A 21617-nucleotide genomic window follows, 5' to 3' on the forward strand; every position below is an offset into this window, starting at 1 on the left:
TGATGGCATTAGCAGCACTCCTAAGCTGGCATATTCCCCAATAAAAAGCAACCATCATGTAGCATGTAAACAACAGCGAGTGTCCTGATTTTCAGAGGTGCTGAGTATCTGCCGTTTCAGTTGAAATCAGTTGAAATATTTGTGTGCTACTTAATGCTACTCAAAATGAATAAAAGTTGTAGAATTGGACCATGTAGTAATTTAGAAGAAATCACACACAATTAACTTTTGCAGCATATTTTCTTAAATCTAGTCAATATTTTGAGATTTGCTATAAATTGCAAATAACCATAATGATAACTAATTGTTGCATAATAAGGAAGTAGCATTTTAATATTTTTGATCTAAAATTTCGAAGGGACCAAAATTATGGGCAAAATAGTGTAGCCTTTTCCATTTGCACTGAGAAACTTTTTCTCATTCCATGTTAATCTGTTCAAGAAAAACAAAAACAGGAAACATATGCACACAGTTAAAACATAGTATTTTAAATACACAATGGGTCAGTTTCTGATCTATAGTGTATCAGTAGCCAGTGTAGAAATTATCAAAGCTTGAGTGATAATCTAGACCAGGGGTGAGCAAACTTTTTACATCTGGCCTCACTTTTTGTCCCTGCAATTAGCAGGGCCCCAGCAACTTGTTAATGTAATCCAAACTGACAGAAATTTCAGTTATGTTCATTAAAAAATTTTTTTTCAGCACAGGTAAGAAAGTGAGTATGTAAATGTAAAAACTTTATTAATGGGTATGTAAATATGAATACACAAATATAAAAACAGTAACATATTTCAACATTTTTAATGAGATGGATGAGCCAGAGACCCAGCAGACGATCACGTCGTGCCCTATTTAGGAAATATCACACTTCCTCAAGGGAACCTGCCCTCTCCACTTTGCTCACCCCGACCTAGACAATGTGCAGTGTTGCTAACATCAGGATCTCAAAACAGTAACCACCTCCTAGATACTGCTGTGGGCATCTTCCCCCAGGACAGCCCTTGCCCACACATCAAGAGATTGTGTTCTCTCACTCTTCTTATAAAACAGATTTTTGTGCTATGTGGACATAAGGCTCTATCTGCACAGAACTCACTGCAGGTCTGGGGCCAAGCCTTGATAACTTACCAAACTGTTGTACAATTGCACATTCATACTTATATCAATGCTTATCTTTACAGTTGGATTTTTATTGTTATTTTTAGATGTTGTTTTTATTAATGATCCCTTTACACAAAATGTGTATTTTTATCATATGGAAAATTATACTCCTCTGTATATATCATAAAGCAAAGATTTGAAAATCTTACAGGAAATTGGAAAATTGCCAACATTTATTTAGTTCAAAAGCAAATTAAAGAAACATAGACAGTAAATTGAAAAGAATTAGAATCACTATTGAACTTTGTAGTCAGGATAATTTGATAACTAAAAGTTGGATATGATGTGTCTTTTGTATTTTTAGAGAGAGAAATCAGTTACTTCTTTATCTTAGAATACCTATAATGTAAAAACTTGGCCTTGTTGTGATTTGTAGTGTTTCTGTATGTATCACAGCCAATATCTTTTTTCCTAAGGTAAATATTGTATGGCTTTTCTTCAGCACTGAGGAAGCATGCTCGTGTTTTTTACTTAAGAAGGTTCTTTCTCCTTACTGAGACATTATAATTTCCCCAGGCAACATGGTGGCTGTGTTCCAAGTACTGATCAGCACTGACATAACCAATCTGTTTGGGGCTGAGAAGAATGCTGGTTTATTTGGATTCATGACATTCTTAAATGACACTCATACTTCCACTTCTACAGCTTTATACACCATAAGCTGCTTAAGCCTGATTTGTGTGTCGTCTAACTTTTGTCCGTTGAGAGAAAAATAAAATTCCCCACAGCTCTGGGCATTATATTCCTCTGTCAGCCAATTTTACAACATTCAGGGTAACTCTCAACTCTAGCCAGATACATATTATAATAGTAATATTTACTTTGGAGCAAATAATAAATTAACACTTTTTTACTGTTATAGTTTTGACCTTGATTCTGGAAATAAGAGCCTAACTTTACTCATATGGGGATCATGTAGGCTATTGATGTTAGTGCAAGTCAGGGAGTTTAATGGGACTTAACGTGTGAGTGAGTGTGACTTGTCCTGCATTGGGCAAAAACATCTTGAAGGAAAAAGCTCATGAACTACTTCCACTGAACATAATGGGACTAGTCACCTGCATGAAGTTAAGCATGTGTATAAGACTACATAGGACTGGAGCCTGTGTATGTGTTGTGTAGTTCTTTGATGCAGCACAAACGTATGATGGGGTAACACTACTGAACGTATATTCCTAATAATATGATCTTACTCAAATTAATCTTTCAGCACAGCAACGATTTATTATATATTCAGGTCAAATATAGTGTTCATTTACATTTTATTTTTGGAAATGTTTAAAAGTTTATGGGGAGCACTGGATTATTTTTCACACTATATGGCTACATCTACACTTAGGAAAAACTTCAAGATGGCCATGCTAATGGCCAAATCGGAGAATACTAATGAGGCGCTGAAATGAATATTCAGCACCTCATTGGCATGCTGCTGGCTGTGGTGCTTCAAAAGTGCCATGTTTTGCTCACATGCGGCTCGTCTGCATGGGGGTCCTTGATAGGGTTGAAAGTTTATTCTCGTTTAGTCTCTTTTAAACTTTGAATTTTAAGCTTAACAAGGTAACATATTAACACTGATTTTATTGATTAAACTCTTTAATTGAATATATGCCTCCTGTTTTAGAGTTTAGTGAATTTAGTAAGTAAGTAAGAGACAGTTTGCTATTGTGTCTATGTTAACGAGATGGTGTTGAAGGCTGGTGTTAATGAGATGGTGTTGAAGGCTGAGGCCTTAATTGTTCAATTTACAGTACCTTTTACTCTGCTTTTCTCTGAGAGTCCTTGTAAGAATTGTTTACGTGTGAAAGTGGTATGTCTGTGTTGAGCTAAAGGTGTGAAGGTTACCCCCAGAGCCAAATGGTCAAGGAAGTAGGGGCGAAGCGTAGGTGAAGACACACTCCCTGGCATCAGAGAAGGACCATCAGTGCATACCCCAGTCAAGAAGTGATCAGACTGGCAGATTGACGACTCTAAAGCATGAAGCAGGCACCCATAAGGACAATCGATTACAGGATGAGCCTTTCGGAGATGTTTTGAGAACTATTGGTATTGGAAAGATAACACACCAGTCACAGACTGACAGCAAACCTCAATGGAGGAAAGGATTATAAAAGCATAACATCCTGTTTGAAAGGACACTGCAAACTTCAAAGTCCCCTTATTCCATCTCAGCTGATAGGAATAAGGGGATTTCAATGTTTGCAGGGTCCTTTTGAAAAGGACCCCCCTGTAGCTGAGCTGTGCATGAGTGAAACGCAGCACTTTTGAAGTGCCGCAACTGGCAGCATGCTAATAAGGTGCTGAATATTCATTTCAGTGCCTCATTAGTATTCTCTGGTTTGGCCATTAGCGTGGCTGTTTCAAAGTTTTTCCTAAGTGTAGATACGGCCTATAACATTTATCTATTTTCAGATATTTTGCCAGAATGTATTTCCAAGTATTGTGCCAGAATAAACCCAGTGAGATAAACTAGAATGAACCTAGTGAGATAAACTACATGGTCTTAAAGATACACAATAATATGCCACATCAGGAAGTTGGAGCTTAAAAACATAGGGTGTATACCAGCAATGTAGTTTTAAATTCTTGCACCTTTTCGGGTTTTAAATTCTGCACAAATAATTAAATTTTAAATGTGAAATGAGCAAGAATTAAATGTGATGTGTGCTAGAAGTTTAAAATAGAAGCTGTCATTCTACTATGATCTCTCAGGTGAACATCCTATCGTTCTGGGACATATTGGCTGGATCTACGTGAGCCCCTGCCTTTTGAAAGGGGCATGTTAATGAGCAGGTTCAAAACATGCTAATGAGGCGCTACAATGAATATGCAGCACCTCCTTAGCATAATGGAGGCCGCAGTGATTTGAAAGTGCGGCTTTTCGAATTGTATGCCACCTGTGGAGACGGGACCTTCCAAAAGGACCCCCCCAGTTTTCAAAAGCCCTTCTTCCTAACACCAGATAGGAAGAAGGGCTTTTGAAAACTGGGGAGGTCCTTTCAGAAGGTCCCGTCTCCATGGGCGGTGCACAATTCGAAAAGCCGCACTTTCGAATAGCCGCAGCTGCCATTATGCTAATGAGGTGCTGCATATTCATTGCAGCATCTCATTAGCATCTTCTGAAAGCTCATTAACATGCCCCTTTTGAAAGGAAGGGGCTCGTGTAGACACAGGGATTTAGAATGAATATAACTATCTGGACATCAAAATAGTTACAATTGGGTGAATCCAGCCCAGCACACTCATTGTGAGTATGATCCAAAGCCCGCTAATATGGATGGGAAGCTAACATTGACTTAAATGGATTATAAATCAGGCTCTAGCATTGCAGGTTTAGGATACATGAAACAAATCTAGCAGTATACAAACAGCAGTGATCAGTAGGAACAAAAACGTTGCTTGTTGCCATAAGAAATGTTATGCAAGATAGTGGACACTGTATTCTGTAAATGAGATGAGATAGCTGATTAGGCCTTTTTTACACTTACGTTAATCAGTACTTGGTGCAGGTTAAAGTAGTAGTTCTAAGAAGACAGTTAAATGCCAATGGACCATGACCAAGTAATTTTCTTGTGATTAGTAGTTCAATATATATGGTTAGCAGATTATGCGTGTTATATTCTCCAAGGCAAATATTTCGGCTGCTATGCCAAAATTGCCCATGAGGAAAGGGAAAAAGAAATGTTAATGAATGAATATTTCCGCTGTCTAAGGCAATGTTCAAATTATACTGTTCCCCAATGGGTACCACGTTTCTTCATTTAATGAGACAGTGTTCAGTTGAATGTTGATAGCTCCCACAAATAGTCCTTTACTTTTCACGATAAGCTGTAACACACGTCCTTGGAGCTCTGTGACTGCATCATACACTACCTGCAATCATACATGGGAAAGCAAATGAAGTACAAGCAAACTGAATATTTTTGAAACCAAGAGCACTTTTTTTTGTTTCACTTATATCTAAAGGTTACTCCCACCTGAAAGTAACTGACAAACAGGAAGCATCTTAAGTTACAAGACAAGTCATGCTCAAGTCAATGGAATTACACCAGTAATATGTTTAACCTTCAAAACAAAACAGCAGAAATGTCACACTTTAACCTTATGTATTCAAAATTTAAAAAAATCCCAAAATAGAACAAAATGCTTGTTGGTTTAGGGTACTGAAGTTTAAAGACTGAGCATTTACAAGAAAGTTTAATATCAGTTTAAAATACCACCATAAATTCAACTAGTAAAATTAAAAAAAAACTATGCAAACTACTAAAGTATTAGATATTTTAAAAATCCTCTAGTTTTTAAAGGGTTCTTTTTTCATGAATCATGCAGTTTGTCATCAGAACAAAGAATTTCTCTGTTTAACAGCTGATCCAACATGCACTTACACAATAATCAAAAGTATTCTTCCCTCACTTCTATATTTACTTGCAAATAAATCTCTATTGTATAAGTATTTGTTTAAAATTATTTTTCTATTCAGTAGAACTTGCAAAATATTTCATAACTGTTCAAGGCAAACAAACACACAACCAAACCACTTAACCCCTGCCCCCACCTCCAGAATAGAGATGGGGTAACATTCCTTTGAAAACAGCCTGCATAAATGTTACGCTCGGGATACACAAATCCTCATGACACATTTACATGAACATATAGTTGGCAGCGAGCTGGGTTGTGCATATCCCACAAATGTGCCTGACATAGGGTGTGTCTACATGTGCACAGTACTTCGAAAAGCCCGGCCCTCTTTCAAAAGAGTGAAGTGAGCGTCTACACGTACCATGTACTCTTTCGATGTGAAATTGAAGGAACACAGCCCAGACATCGAAAGCTGGACCCCGATCCCGTATGGGAAAAGCGCCGCCCATCGAAAAACAACATTGAAAGAAGGCACGTGTAGATATGCCATGGCCCGCTCTTTCGAAACAGGAGTCCTCCATGACGGTGCCCAGTCCGAGCGCGGAGACGCCCTGCCCCACCAAGCGGAGCTCTATGACCTGCGTGTCCAGTCACTCTAAAAGCTGCATGGACCCAGAAACCTCGTGGCAGGAAGCTGAGAGAGGGCAAGCTGCAAAAGCACGAGCTCCAGGCAGCACACCCTCTCAGCCGCACCCAACCACAGCGACAGGCACATGGCCAGTGCCCGGCAGTCCCCCAAGCCCCAGGGTCCCTCCTCAGAGACCCCACAGGGCTCCCAGGGGTCTGTCCCTGAAAAAAAGAAAAGGGCCCCCTCCTGGATGGACCATGAACTGAGAGACCTTCTGGGTCTCTGGAGGGAAGATGAGGTCCTCTGGGAGATGGGGGTAAAGTGGAGGAATGCCGCTGCCTTCGCCTACCTTGCCCGGGCACTGACCAGCCAAGGCCACCTGGCGCGGACCCTGGAGCAAAGTTAAAGAGCTCCAGCAGGGCTATGCCCGGGTCTGGGACGAGGCCAAGCACTCAGGGCAGGCCCCACCACCTGCCCCTACTACAGGGAGCTCCATAGCATCCTGCAGCCCCGGGACAGCTCCCCACCGAAAGCAGTCCTGGACAGCTCGGCAGACCAGCCTGAGCTGGAGGAGCTGCAGGACCCAGGACCAGCCAGCCCAAGCCAGGGGGCAGACACCACACAGGACTGGTCCAGCGAGGAGGGCGACCTCGTCATTGATGTCCCCTCGCGGTCATGCAGCCAGGCCACAGGGAGCCGGGTATCCCTGGAGATCCTCGAGGTCCCCCCCAGTAAGTGCACAGTGGGGCCAGCACCCCTGTGGGCAGGGCAGGGGTGGCACACCTGCCAGTGGCCTGGGCACAGGCCTGGAGGCCCAGGGCCACACACCCCCTTCAGCCACAGCCTGGAACACACCTGCTGCACCTGCCAGCGCCACCCAGCACCCAGACCCGTGGACAGTTCCAGGCACCCAGTTGCCCAGTGGGATGCCCATTGGGCAGCCCACACCTCGGGATGGTTCCACCCAGGGGGGAAGCCCGTGTGCACTTGATGCCACAGGGGTTCCATGCCTACCATGTCCAGGCCCTGGGAGGGTTGGGGGAGGCAGGGCCCCAGGGGGACAGGGTCCCGGGTGGAACCGGGGACAAGGTCCTGCTTGGAGACTGACATGCTATCCATCACCCCTTGCAGGTGCAGCAAGTGAGGGCCCACGCTGTCCATTGGCATCAGTGATCCCCGAGAGCCCCCCGGAGGCATCAGACAAGGGCCAGGCACCCTCAGCAGCAGTGTTACACCAGGTGCACAGCTGGAGGTCGCAGCGGTGCCTGGTGGATGACCCCCGCCAACCTCCGCCAGGCAGAGCTTATGGAGCACTGGCTCCAGCTGGAGGAGTCTGACCTGGTGTTACAGAGGGAGGCCTGGGACTGGCTCATATCCTGCCTGGACACCATCCATGGGACTTTGCAGGAGCACGTGGACAATGTGGCCCCGCTCCTGGCCCTCCGCACCCACCCCCAGCTGCCCAATCCCCTGAGCCCCCCACAGAATCCCCCCCAGAAAGGTCCCACCCAGGGTCCCCTGCCCACCCCCACCAGGGTCCTCCACCCCACCTCACACAGAAGCCTCCCCGCCGTCCCACCACGCCCATACCTTCCAGTGCTCCCTGCCCTGTCCCAGCCCTGCTGTGGCACCTGCTCCTGGGGTGAAAGGGATCTTGGGGCTGACATGGCTCTTGGCCCACCACCCCCTTGCCTGAGTGACCCTCACAAGTCTGACCCCTTCCCCACCCCGCCTCCGAGTTCATGCCCACCACCCAGCTACATACCCCCCCACACACATTGTACATAGTTGACTTTTACACCACAGTTTTTTCCAGTTTATTATTGATAAAGGTTTATATTGTGCACCACTGGGAATAGTGATTTTGACGACTCACTGCCTAACATCGATTTCAACGTCGAAATAGCACATGGCGCATGTAGACGCGACGCATGCTATTTCGATGTTGTGCCGGCTACTTTGAAGTAGCTGGCTAGTGTAGACACACCCCTTGTGATAGCTTTAACAGGGACCAGTTCTTTCATTCAGAAGACTTCAGAGGCTTCTGTTTTGACCAGCTCCTGCATGGAAGTGAGGAAGGGCCCCAAGGACAGATAGCTTCTTGCACCTGTTCTTTGCCATGCATATCCAAGCAGATACCACTCACCATCTAGTTCATAATTTTTTCATGTCCCTTTCACTGTGGAAAATAAAGAAACTTAGGAATGGCTTTTAGACAGAATAGAAGCAAGCACAGAAACACAGTAAGAGGTCATGTAATTTAATACGAATATAATTTGATTACTGATGCCGCAGTAATGTGACGGTACTAATATGTCATGGTTAAAATACAAAAATTACAACCCTAATTCTTTAATTTGCAAGCTGCACAGCTGAGGAACCTTTTCATTACTGATGCTTTGTACACGAAAGTGTTTGGAGGATGAGATCTCTCACTCCTGGGGCCAAGAGAAACTGCAGGTGTTGAGGAATGACAGTTTACAGGGGCCAACTATAGTTTACATTACTTTCAATCACTCCCGGGCTGTGTCTACACTAGCCCCAAACTTCGAAATGGCCAAGCAAATGGCCATTTCGATGTTTACTAATGAAGCACTGAAATACATATTCAGCACTTCATTAGCATGCGGGCGGCCGCGGCACTTCGAAATTGATGCGCCTCGCCGCCGCGCGGCTCGTCCCAACAGGGCTCCTTTTCGAAAGGACCCCGCCTACTTCAAAGTCCCCTTATTCCCATCAGCTCATGGGAATAAGGGGACTTCAAAGTAGGCGGGGTCCTTTCGAAAAGGAGCCCCGTCAGGATGAGCTGCGCAGAGGCGAGGCGCGTCAATTTCGAAGTGCCGCGGCCGCCCGCATGCTAATGAAGCGCTGAATATGCATTTCAGTGCTTCATTAGTAAACTTCGAAATGGCCATTGGCATGGCCATTTCGAAGTTTGGGGCTAGTGTAGACGTAGCCCCTATGAGTTGGGGCTCAGAAAGCACTGCAAATTCAGAGGAAACAAGAAATATATAATTAATGTGTATGTGGGAAAAGGTTGAAGGATGTGGGTTGGATACACAGTATGGGGTTACAGTTATCAACTGCCAAAATCTCGTACTCTATCCTCTTCAATTTTCAAATCACTGCTTAATAATAATTCTTGCCACTTATGCATTCAAAGCAAACAGAAGTGGAGTGCTCAAGGACAGAAAGCAAATCAGTGAGAGCTGTTAGAAAATTCAGGTGTTCCTGACTCCAAAGGCCATGCTGACATATGAGGCATCTAATGACATTTAATCTCCAGCAAGGGGCAATTTTTCCTCTTGCCTGAGCAATGGCACAGTTTCTAGATTTTCTGTCAATAGCCAAACTGCATATTTGCCTATATTCTTACGGAAAAAAAAAGATAAATTGAGAGCAAACATGAGCCCACAATTTACACAATACACAGCTGATGCTACACATTTTGCTATAGTCTTGGGACCTTGAAGGGGAACTTATGCAACAGGTCCTCCTTCTTTTCACTTTTTGGATGTGAGGGCTTTGAAACTTCATGGCTGGGAAATCTAAAGGTTCTTCAGGTTTACTTCCTTTTGATCCCTTAGTGACACCATGCAGTTCCTTCCATGAAGAGGCTGGGACTTCTGGGCCATATCTATTTATTCCTTTCCCTGTTTTATCGGCCTAGCTATGCATCTCTTTTCTCCATATTCTTTGTCCTCATCCTCTCTTTAAAGCATCTTTCTAAACCAAGATTATATTGGTTTTAAAGCAAAAATGTACAAAATTCAAAAGCATCAGCAAAAAATGTGCCAGAATAACAGTGACTCTAAAACACATAATCTGTTTTGCTTTACTGTCACAGTCTTCCAGATCTTCGCAGTCTCATACATGAGGAAAAACCAAAACAAAAATAAGGGTTACAGTTTTCTGCAGAGAGTTATACGAAGTGCAAAACTATAATCAAATCTACCTAGGAGACCACATTTCAGTTTTCTCAGCCTCCAACAAAGAGCAGAATTAAAAGTGCAATTTTCTTCCATCTCTTTGGCTTAAATATAAGCTTGTGAATTCTTACTAAAAGAATTGATGTAGTACTTGATTAAGCCTCCTGGACAGTAAGTAACTTAAAAGAAGGCTGACTTGTGTTTTTGTTGTTTTTTTCCCTGGAGGCTCACAAAAAAATAACCCCTGCTTCTACCTCTGTCCAGCACCTATGGACATGGAGAATGCATGCAGCACTGCATCATGTGGGGTGGAATAATCACAGGTGTTCTTAAACAGTGTAAGAAACTTCATTTCAAACCACAGGTCCCCATCAAGGTCAGCTCAGTTCTTCCTTATGAACGAGGCTGAATACCATGCAGATAGGTCCCCTAGTCTTTCATTATTGTGTCCATCCGACACTCGGTCATTCTTGCCATTCCCACATCAGTTTGCTGTCATGTGTGTTTCATTTACAGCATTCATGGAGCTGTTGTAGATGGATACTAGCATAATACTTAACCCATGCTGACATTTAGAATAGGGAAAGCTAGTTTGTCCTCTCCTTTGTGCAGGTGCATAGGAATTATTAGAGTCATCAATATGTTGCTTAACATTACAGGTATGAATGTGAATAAAGCATTAAACTTAATGTTAGTGCAATGGATATTGATCCTTAGTGGTCTAACATGGAATGATAAAGTAGAAAATTGAACAGCACTAGTTAGCCAACTATCTTCCTAAAGAGAGAGATGGAAGGAAACTGCAGTATCCCTGAAAACTGCAAACAAAATGGTCGACCATCAGTGTTTACACTTCAGCTTTGGATTTGTGCCCACTTCTTAATTGTACCAGCTACTGCAGCTCTCAAAGCTCTATTGCTATTTCAGCAAATGACTTGGACAAGAAGAACCAGAAATGCTGGAAGAAAAGAGGGCAGCACTCACGATTTCATTATACGTAGGGTCAGTGCTTTTTGGAACGGCTTTTGTTTTCCTCTGGCTGACTTCATCAGGGTCTGGTAAAAGATAAAATTCAGCATGTGCAGTTGGGGCAGAGCCATCTGGGAGATGCTGTAGAACAAAAGGTTTATAAATATGAATGTCTGTGTTTCTCTCAAGGAAAACAAATAGAGATGTACCAAATTAAAGCCCACACGAGGAGACTTACTACACTGACCAAGTTATATTGGTATAAGATGGAGTGCTAACCAATTTATACAACAGATGGACACACTACTTCAATCCCATATTATGCTGGGAAAAACTAATTGAAAAAAATAAAAACAAAACTCACCACACTTCAGCCTTGTAGTGGAAAAATCCTTATGCATCAATCCACTTTAACTCATGTGAAACTGGCATACGATATAGCCCTTACATTTCTCAAAGCAATGCATGGAAACTGTTAGCCAGACAGCTCCTACTGACTTTAACCCCTAAAAATGAGCCAGGTTCAGTGTTGATATGGGGACAGTTGACTGTTTTTAAGCATGTTTCATAGGGGATGCTAGCACAGAATCCAGGAGCATTTTCATCTGCAGTAAGGGCAGGAAAGGATACTCATATAAATCCTCTCCCACAGCGGGGCTCACAGTCCCCGTGGGCCCTGGAGCGAGGTGTGTGTGTGTGGGGTGGGCAGCTCCACACCTGGAAGGGGTGGGGCAAACTGCAGAAGGCGCAGGACTTAGGACAGTCAGCGGCACTGTCTTCTCTTGTACCACGCAGAACAATGCTGCTCATACTTCAAAGGGGCCTGGAGCTCTGGCCACTGTCACCACCAAAGTAGCAGTGGCAGCAGCTGGAGCTTCTGGCCCCTTTGAATCACTGGGTCCTGGGGTAACTACCATCCTCTGTTGGCAGGCCTGCTCTCCCACCTCCTACCACAGCTGGAAACTCTCTTTTGTCACCCATTGATACAGATATCTTGACGGTTGGGCAAGAAATCAGCAAGGACAGGAAAGGGCCAAATGAGAGAGAATGGTTGTGGAGCACAAGAAGGAAACTACTGCTGGAAATATGGCTAGAGGAGAGGTTGTAATTCGGCCCTTAGAAAAGGAGATGGAGATTGCAGATAGTTAGGGTTGGTTGTCTGGGAGAAAGTCTGGTCTATATTAGATTGTTAAGGAGTCTGATGGAGAGAAGAGCACAGACTAGGAGTTGAAAATGAAAGTGACCAATGAATATAGGAACCAGATCAGATCAGTGGGCCATTTAGAAGAGCATACTAGCTCTGAAGCCCCTACTTGACATTTCACAGGAAGACACAAGAAATCCATAAGTGAACAATTGCGGAATAGGGCAAAGTTTCTTCCTATTCGGCTAGCGTTGGCTTATGTTTGTGCACAGCAGTGCCTGTTTTCCTCACTTATAGGCTCTCCCAAACTATGGACCATCAAAACGCTGACAACACAGCATGTAACTTAGGCAGCACCTCATGTAACATAACAGTGAGGGTGTTTTTTTCAAAACATCAGCAATGTTGAAGGTATTTTGAGTCTTTTAGAAATAAATATGCTGCTCAGTCTGCAAGCACCAGAAAGGCATGGGCACTTAGGGACAGAAAGTGAAATGAAACTCCATGTAAACAAACCAAAGAATCAAAAAGAATTGTCTGAGTGGATGAGCTCAGATCATTATTTTGGCAGCACATTCATCTCTATATTCCTCACTTCATCTTCTCCTGCCTCATTAGAAAGTGCTTGCTCTGATTTTCATAATTCACAGTAGGGCTCTAGAAATTTTAGGTTTTCCTACAATAACAACAACAGATCTTGTAAATGGAGGTGCTACAGGCATCCCAGCAATGTTACATCTATACAGAATGGGAGGAGTGTGCACCTATGTATATATAAATTAGTTGGCAACACAAAGTGTCTGTTTTTTTATTCCTTGAAATGATCCCTCACAGTGTAAGACTCGGGCAACCATATAGCTTAAAGTTAATGCAGTTACTTATAGCACACTGTTGGCATTATACAAATCATCAACATCTCCTCCACTCTGCCAAGAGTTTAGGAAATGAAGTGAAAAAGATTGTAATCAATTTTAAATACACAAGAAATTCAGATAGGAAGGATGCAATTATGCAAATAGGACTTCACTAAGGCAATGAGGCAAACAGACAGTTGTATAGTACAGAGTATTGCATTGTTAAATTGACACAGAATTAGGCTTCATACAACCCAGTGAAAAGCCCCCCTCCAGGGGTTTAAGGACTGTCATCATATTTAAAAATCTGATCATACTAGCACCTGCCAAAGTAAACTCAGCAGTCTTCCTCCCACTAACTGGTCAGGAACAAAACAATCTAGCTTTGAACATTAGTCCAGTGTGCACAGGCTCTGACAAGCATTCCCTGTAAGCTGAGTGCTTGGGCAGCTGCCCAGGAGATATTCTTCAGATGCCACCCAGCTGGTTAGCAGAGCACCCACGGCTGGCGGTATATGCTTTTGTTGGTGGTGTACATCTGCCCATGTCTTGGTGCACATAAAAATTTTATTCCACCCTGGATGGAAAAAAATTAGAGAGAACACTGGTTCTGACCCTCACTTCACCCTTTCCTCAGCGAAGAAAAGCAGATGAGCGTTTCAGCGCGCACTGAAGCGTCAACATAATTCAGATCAAAAGGGAGAGTGGATTCCAAAATGCCGGGTCCCACACAGAGAATGCTCCGGCAGCAGCTCCCTCTCTTTGCAACTGGGAAGGGAGGAGGAGATCCACCTCAAGTCAAAATAGTAAGAGAGAGAGGGAGCTGGGCTAGTCTATACGCTATCAAAACAAAAAGCAGTCAAGTAGCACTTTAAAGACTAGCAAAATAATTTATTAGGTGATGAGCTTTAGTGGGACAGACCCACTTCTTCAGGCCCTCAACCTTGATTACTGCTTTTGGTTCTCTGTGCCTTAAACATTGAGTCTGTTCTGGTGTGGCTGTAGTCTGAAGAAGTGGGTCTGTCCCACGGAAGCTCACTCAAGTCAAAAGGAGCAGCTTCTACCCGTCCAGAAACCGAGTCGGCATTCAGAGTGCTCATGTCACAGGGTGAAAAATTCTATAGTCACAAAATGAAGTATTATGTTCTGCCTTAGCTCCAGTGGCTGAGTTAAGTAAAGTTGGGTAATTAATTGATTTTCCTGATAAGTAGAGTTGGGTGATTAATTGATTTTTGGTTTGGCCTGAAAAATCAGAGAAGATATTTTGTTGTGAGAAAGAGACAAACACCCTCTCCCACACCCCACCACCACAATGGGTAGAATAGCGGTTGGGGCACCTGCCTGGAAGATACAAGACCCATGTGCAAATGCACATCCAGAAGAAGGGTCTGGAGGGGAGACCTTCCTCCTACCACATACAATGCCCTACCCACCAGGCTGTAGACTCTTCTTTTCTTAGGCTCTCCGCTGACACAATCCCACCAAGGTATAGGCTTCGCTCTCAGACCTTTCCTGTTGAAGATACTTAAATATCCATTAGGTCAGGAGGAGAGAATGAGAATGATCTATAGCCTGGTGATTAAGGCACTAATTTGGGTAATAGGAGATGTGAATTTATTCCTTCTTTCTGACTGATTCAGAAGAGAGTTTGAAATTACATCTCCCAGGTGAACGCCATAGCGATCAGGAAGATGTGATGGAGGCGTCAGGAGGGCAATATGACCCACAAAGCAGCTACACTAACAGGCCCCACATTTTGTTGGTGCTGTTGATTCTACAACTAGCCTTTGAAAGGACTCACCTAAGCCAGCATCTGGGTTCAGTGAATCATAGACAACTTTAACATTCCCAAAGAGCCCTGTTTAGGGATGACTGGTCCACATAATTTACTACAGTTGTCTTTGAAAAACATGATATTCAGACATGAATTTATCTTTGGACATACAGAACTGAATACAGAACTGAAGCACAAATCTGAAGAACAGACAATGCTGAATGACAAACAGGTCAAAACTAATGTGAACACATTGGAGATAGGATCTGAATGTTCATTTTGTACTAGATTGGAAAATCCTTGTATAATCTCTGTTGCATGAGGTATTTGGGATGGCTTTTCTCAATTTGCACAGGAACTCGATATTGCCTTATGAAGAACCTGTTTCAATGAGTGATTTCAGGAGACAAGGCGCACAATCAGACCTGACAAGACTACAAAAGAGGCTGAAGTTTCTTCATTCAAAATCATTATTGTCAGACACACCGTCCTACTACAGGGAACTACAGGGAAATTTTGTCAATTTGAGATCTCAGTGGGATTAACATGATAGAACTCTCAATAAATCTTTTTGAAGTTGAGCAATCATCTGAACAGGGGGAAAAGGACATAGCACAAGCAAGTATTACCTTCCTAAGAACATTGTGCACCACTGCTAGCTTTTTATGACATTGCATCTAGTAGCAAACAGTCTGATTCTCCTCTGCCTTCCTCCTGACTCAGAAAGTCCCAGTATAACTCCATCACTAGTGGAACATAAAGTTCAAGTAAATGAGAGGCATATCAGACCATATTGCCAGTCTCAGTCACTCCAAAGTATCTCTGCTAGAGACTGTCTAGTAACGACTACAGCAGAAAGGGATCTAGAGATTATAGTGGACCACAGGCTTAAATATGAGTCAACAGTGTGATGCTGTTGCAAAAAAAGCAAACATGATTCTGGGATGCATTAACAGGTGTGTTGTGAACAAGACACGAGAAGTCATTCTTCCGCTCTACTCTGCGCTGGTTAGGCCTCAGCTGGAGTATTGTGTCCAGTTCTGGGCACCGCAGTTCAAAAAAGATGTGGAGAAACTAGGGAGGGTCCAGAAAAGAGCGACAAGAATGATTAAAAGTCTAGAGAATGTGACCTATGAAGAAAGTTTGAAAGAATTGGGCTCGTTTAGTTTGGAAAAGAGAAGATTGAGGGGGGACATGATAGTGGTTTTCAGGTATCTAAAAGGGGGTCATAAGGAGGAGGGAGAAAACTTGTTCTTCTTGGCCTCTGAGGATAGAACAAGAGGCAATGGACTTAAACTGCAGCAAGGGAGGTTTAGGTTGGATATTAGTAAAAAGTTCCTAACTGTCAGGGTGGTCAAACAGTGGAATAAATTGCCAAGGGATGTTGTGGAATCTCCATCGCTGGAGATGTTTAAGAACAGGTTAGATAGATGTGTATCAGGGATGGTTTAGATTGTACTTGGTCCTGCCATTGGGGCAGAGGGCTGGACTCAATGGCCTCTCGAGGTCCCTTCCAGTCCTAGTGTTCTATGATTCTATGTAAATCCAGTATAAACATTGGGTCACATTTTCAAACACCCAAGGAATCAAACTGGATGTATTTGCATGGAGGCCCCATTGGATTAGAAATAGTGGATGTAAAATGTCATTTGACTCTCCCTTTACAACATTTTCCACCGACTCCTTTGTTGGATTAGGAGCAACTAAAATATCAAAAGGAAGTCGGCAGCTATTTTCACAATTCTGCTTGTTTTGGAACTTGCTGTGGTGTATTAAGCAGTTGGAAAATTTTTAATGCACACTGAAATCTTTGGTCAGTTTCTTTCACACACTGACCATCGCAGGGTCAAACTGGCAGATCACTTTGTCAAAAAGAAGTGCAAGAAGTCATTTGGAAGTTCCAATGTAAAGCTTCTGATATTAGCAGATCAAAATGCCTGGTTTCTGTCCTGGGCCAAGGCTGTGGGAAGTGCTGCATATACCTGTGGGATATTTGATTACATGGACCACATGGCTGCGGGTACCCCATTGCATGGCTGGAGCCGCTTTGCAGCATGCAGACGTGGCTGCCCCATCACGTGGCAGGAGCCACTTTGCTGTGCGCAGCTGGAGGTACCGGTGGCTCTGGTGGAGGAGGTGGCAGCTCCTCTGGGCTGCACCATTGGTAAGTCCTTAACTTACCTGGTGGAGCAGGGAGTTTGGGGACCAGGTTGGGTGGGTGTTGGGATGGGGAATGTGGGGGGAGCTGCAGGCCAGTGGGTGTTGGGAGCGGGCTGGGTGGGGGGGTGTTGGGGAAGCTGCGGGGGGGGGGTGTTGGGAGTGGGCAGGGCCGGGGGTGCAGGGAGGGCTAAGGGTCTGGGGGGAACTCAGCAATGGGGTAGTGAGTGGTGTCAGGGAGGACTGAACTGGTCTGATCCTCCCTGCTGTGTGTCATTTCTTCTTGCTCACATGGTTCTCCGCAAGCCCTGAGCAGGGGCAGCAGCAGCAGCAGCCAACAGGCGCTGGGCAGGCAGTGTGGACCCCCAAGCATGACAGTGGGTGGGTGGACTGAGCAGCTTCTGCCCACTCATTCTGCATGAGATGAGGGTCTGGGATACTTTGGTCCCTGGATTATTCTGGGTAATCCAAATGGCGTATGAACCATGATTTGGTCTCTGGCATCCAAGGGAGCATGACTCCTTACGTCACCCCAGGGAAGACAATCCTATCAGAAAATTCCCCACTGCCTGGTGGGTAGGTTCGGGAGATCCAGAGGCTATGGGAGTAAACCCAGGCAGAAAATCTGGAGTGGGGACCCTAAGGTGGTTAGCAGGGAGGATTCGGCAAACCTGCTTTCCAGGATCTTCTTGCAGTCACCTCAGTTCCAAACGTACTGACTTCTGTCTTTCCTTTTTATTCAATGGGGGCGACCGAGACGGGGGCAGGACTGCTTGGGCAACACACTTGCTCCACATACTAGTCTAGGCAATGCAGTGTGTAAGAGGGCACCAAATGGAGAGGACACTCCATCCTTGCTGATAGCATGGAAACAACATGGGCAGTGGCCATTACGGGTTATAAGCCCTCCTCAACTGGCAAAGAGGAGGATGCCACGGGTCACTTTCGTTGGTGGGAGGAGTCATTGCACTCCACTGGTCAGCTACTGCCCACCACAAACCGGGCAACTCTGAGTCAATAAGGGGCGGACCCACCACAGCTGCCTTCCTCATTGGGTGCATGGAGATAGACCAATAATCGAAAAGTAAATGTAAATGATGTATCTGTCAAAAAACAAAATAATAACTCAACTAGCCTTCAGCTTGGTAGCTGGAATGTGCGGACCACGTGTCAGGGACTAGAATCTGCCTGTGACCTTACAAATGCTAACTCAATATGCAAAACAGCAGTCATAGATCAACAGCTACGCAAACAGAATGTCAACATTGCTGCTCTCTAGGAAACCAGGTTAGCAGATGCTGGGTCAGTGAAAGAAACCAACTGCACTTTCTTCTGGAAGGGCTTACATTCAGGGGAACACCGCTTCTATGGAGTTGGATTTGCTGTTTGGAACAATCTGCTGAAATCTACAAATATGCCTATAGCTGAATTGGAATGTATTATATCCCTGAAGATCTGCACCGAGTCAAGGATATGTCCACATCATCAGTGCTTATGCACCCATGTTGGCGTTGTGCACTGAAAACAAGGACCTCTGCCTGCCATCCCCTTAAAGCCCCCCACTCCCACAGGCCTGTCCTCAGGCACAGAGAGAGAGAGCACCAGCATTGAGGCTGTGGCCAGTGCACGGGCTGCAGTCCTGGCCACTGTGCTCCAGTGGCTCCAGCTGGCCAGTCTGCTAGCCACCCTCCCAGAGGCCGTCCTCAGGGCGCAATGTTCCCAGATGGTCCCACAGGTCACCCGCTGTTTGTGGAGCTTCCCCACAAGCAGCGACTGGTGTGATCAGCTGGTGCTGGAGGACTGGGGAGACGACCGGTAGCTACAGAACTTCCAGATTACCGAGGGGACATTCCTGGAACTGTGCCACTGGCTTGCCCCAGTCTTCCAGCACCAGGACACCTGCATGAGGCTGGCACTCCCCCTACAGAAAAGGGTTGCCATCGCCCTTTGGCAGTTCAGGGTGGGCAAGGCCACTGTCGGGGCCATCCTCATTGAGGTAAGCTATGGCTGGGTCACACCCACACTGCACGCGGGGAGCAGGGGCACCAGCAAGGGGCACTATCGGGGAGTGGTAGGGCATCTCCCACCGGGGATAGGGGTGGGGAGTGGTGGGGCATACCCCACCAGGGACAGGGGTCGGAAGTGGTGTGGGGTGGGTGTGCAGGTTGCAGCCCAGGCCACACTGATGACTGTGCTCCCTCACTGCCCCACAGGTCGTCCGTGCCATCAACAAGGTGCTCCAGTGGCAGCCGATCCGCGTCGGAGACCTGGATGATGCCACGTGGGGCTTCCAGGAGCTGGGCTTCCCCAACTGCTTCAGGGACCTGGACAGCACCCACATCACCATCAGGGCCCCAGAGCACAGTCGTGGGGCCTATGTGAATTGGAAGCCCAAAGCCACCCCATGGTCCTGCAGGTGCTTGTTGATGCCAATGGCTGGTTCCAGGACATCTGTGTGGGCTGGTCCGGCTGCATCCATGATGCCAGGGTTTTCAGGAACTCGGGACTGGGATGCTGCATAGCTGAGGGGACCTTCCTCCTGCAGCCAGATCTGCCCATTGGGACACAACAATGCTGCCATGTATTGTGGCAGATGTGGCCTACCCACCACAGGCCTGGCTCATGAGGCCATACATGGGGCACATCCAGCCAAGCCAGGACCGTTTTAACGAGCAGCTGAACCAGGCCCGTGATACTGTGGAGCGGGCGTTTGGCTGCCTCAAGGGGCGCTTCAGGTGCCTCCACATGAGGCTGGAGGTGGGCCTGGCCAATGTCCCGGCAGTGAGTGGGGCCTGCTTCACCCTGCATAACCTTGTGGTGGCCAAGAACAAGTCCTACTTGCAGGGGTGGGCTGCCCAGCTGGGGCATGGGTACAAGCAGCCCCTGCCGCCCTGTGTCACCTGGCCCAGCAGGACGGGGTGCAGCTTCAGGAAGCCCTGTGCCATGCCTTTGAGTGGGGCTTATGGTGATCCCCCCACCCACCCTGCACACACACCACCACCATCCTGCATGCACACACACACACACACACACTGCACACTCCCCCCCACCACACACGCATGGGGAACATGGGGTAGAACACAAAAATAAACATTTAATATAGATAACAAAGTTGAGTCGTTTTTTAAACAACTATTTACAGGGGGGTGGAACAGGTAATGGGGGTGGGGAGTAACTATTTACAGGGGTGGAGCAGCCCCGGGTGGGCTCCCAGGGAGGGGGGGCAGCATTAGTCCTCCCAGGGGCTCGATGGGCATGGTCCCTGTTGCCCACGCCCTGCCTGTCCCCGCCCCCCCGTGTCCGGGAGCCCCATCGGGGCTGGTGCCATGGGCAGGTAGGGGAGCACCTGGGGTAAGGCCTCTTTGGGTGTACAGGGTCAGCACAGGGGGAGCGGGGGGGGGCGGAAGCCACAGCCTCCCCCTGGCCGGCCCTCGCCAGTGGCATGTGGACCAGCTGAACGAGGTCAGCTGGGGGCAGGTGGGTCGGGACCAGGACAGCGAGGTTGGGCATTTGGGACGGGGGTTCACTGCGGGTGGTGGGGTTGGAGGGCGGACCGGGGAGTGGGGGGAGGTTGGAGGCAAGGAGGCCGAGCAAGGGACAGGGGAGGTCAGAGGTGGGGAGGTGGGGGTCGGGCAGGTAATGGGTGGTTGGGGGACGGTGGGGTGGGGCAGGAGAGGCGGCTGCAGGAGTGGGTGTTGATGGGGCGGTGGTTGGGGCCAGGCGGCCAGCTATGGCCTGCATCAGCCACTCCCACAGTATGCTGGAAAGGTCCTGCAGCGCTGCGGTGTGTGCAGCCTCCCCCTTGTCATCTTCCCCACCCAGGTGGTGCCAGCGGATGGCCCAGCGGTGGGCCCACGCAGGGACAGCACAGGGTCTGTGTTGCTCCCCCTCGCCCTCGGTGGTGGGGCTGGTCTGGCTGCTGGCTACAGGAGCTTTGGAGACAAAAGAGGAGAGCAGGAGGGGGCATGAGTCCCAAGCACTGAACCTTGTTCCCCCACTGCCGGGTGTCCTGTGATGCACATGTCCTGAGGTTCCCTGAGCGGGTGCCAAGGGCACGGGCTGCCCCACGCTGCTCCCCCAGGTCCCTCCACAGCCAGCCAGCCTGTGGTGCTGTCCCACCCCCGTGGTGCTGAGCGCTGCTCATCAGCCCCCCGGCTGGGCCTGGGGAATGCAGCTGCCTGGAGTCCACAGGCCCCTGGAGGTGGCTGGTGTGTGGGTCACCTACCTGTGGGTCCCTCCAGGAAGCTGGGCAAGGTACAGGTGGATGGGGCCCAGCTGGAAGGACCGGATGGGATGTTGATGATGAGGGCCCCTTTGCTTGAGCCCTCACCATCGCTGGTGGTGTCCAGCCTCCATGGGCGCCTGGTGCCGGGCGTGGGTCCAGGACAGTCCTCCCCTTCTGTCTTCATCTCAGGCTCCTGCTCTGATGCCAGGACCACTGTGTCCAGCAGCACGGCCAGGGGTCCCACCTCCTTGGGCCCAAGGAGGCGGTCCACGTCTTTATAGTAGGGGCAGCTGGTGGGTGCTGCCCCTGATCTGCTGGCCATGTCCCGGGCCCTGCAGTATCCCTGGCACAGCTCCTTCACCTTGGACCTCACCTGGTCTGGGGTCCAGGTGGGGTGACCCCACCCGGTGAGGCTTGTGG

General features: G+C 47.0%; 1 protein-coding gene across 1 annotated transcript in view; it reads right to left on the reverse strand.

Annotated features, from left to right (window-relative positions):
* Positions 1-4878: 4878 nt before the first annotated feature.
* Positions 4879-21617, reverse strand: part of PIK3C2G (phosphatidylinositol-4-phosphate 3-kinase catalytic subunit type 2 gamma) — a 344110-nt gene continuing 327371 nt past the window's right edge. The window contains exons 31-32 of the mRNA XM_074983736.1: positions 11059-11184; positions 4879-5031 (exon numbers count right to left, since the gene is read on the reverse strand). Coding sequence (XP_074839837.1) covers positions 4879-5031; positions 11059-11184 — 279 coding nt within the window. The remainder of the gene's footprint in view (positions 5032-11058; positions 11185-21617) is intronic.

Source organism: Carettochelys insculpta, chromosome 1 (assembly GCF_033958435.1).
Source record: "Carettochelys insculpta isolate YL-2023 chromosome 1, ASM3395843v1, whole genome shotgun sequence".
NCBI classification, from domain to species: Eukaryota; Metazoa; Chordata; order Testudines; family Carettochelyidae; genus Carettochelys; species Carettochelys insculpta.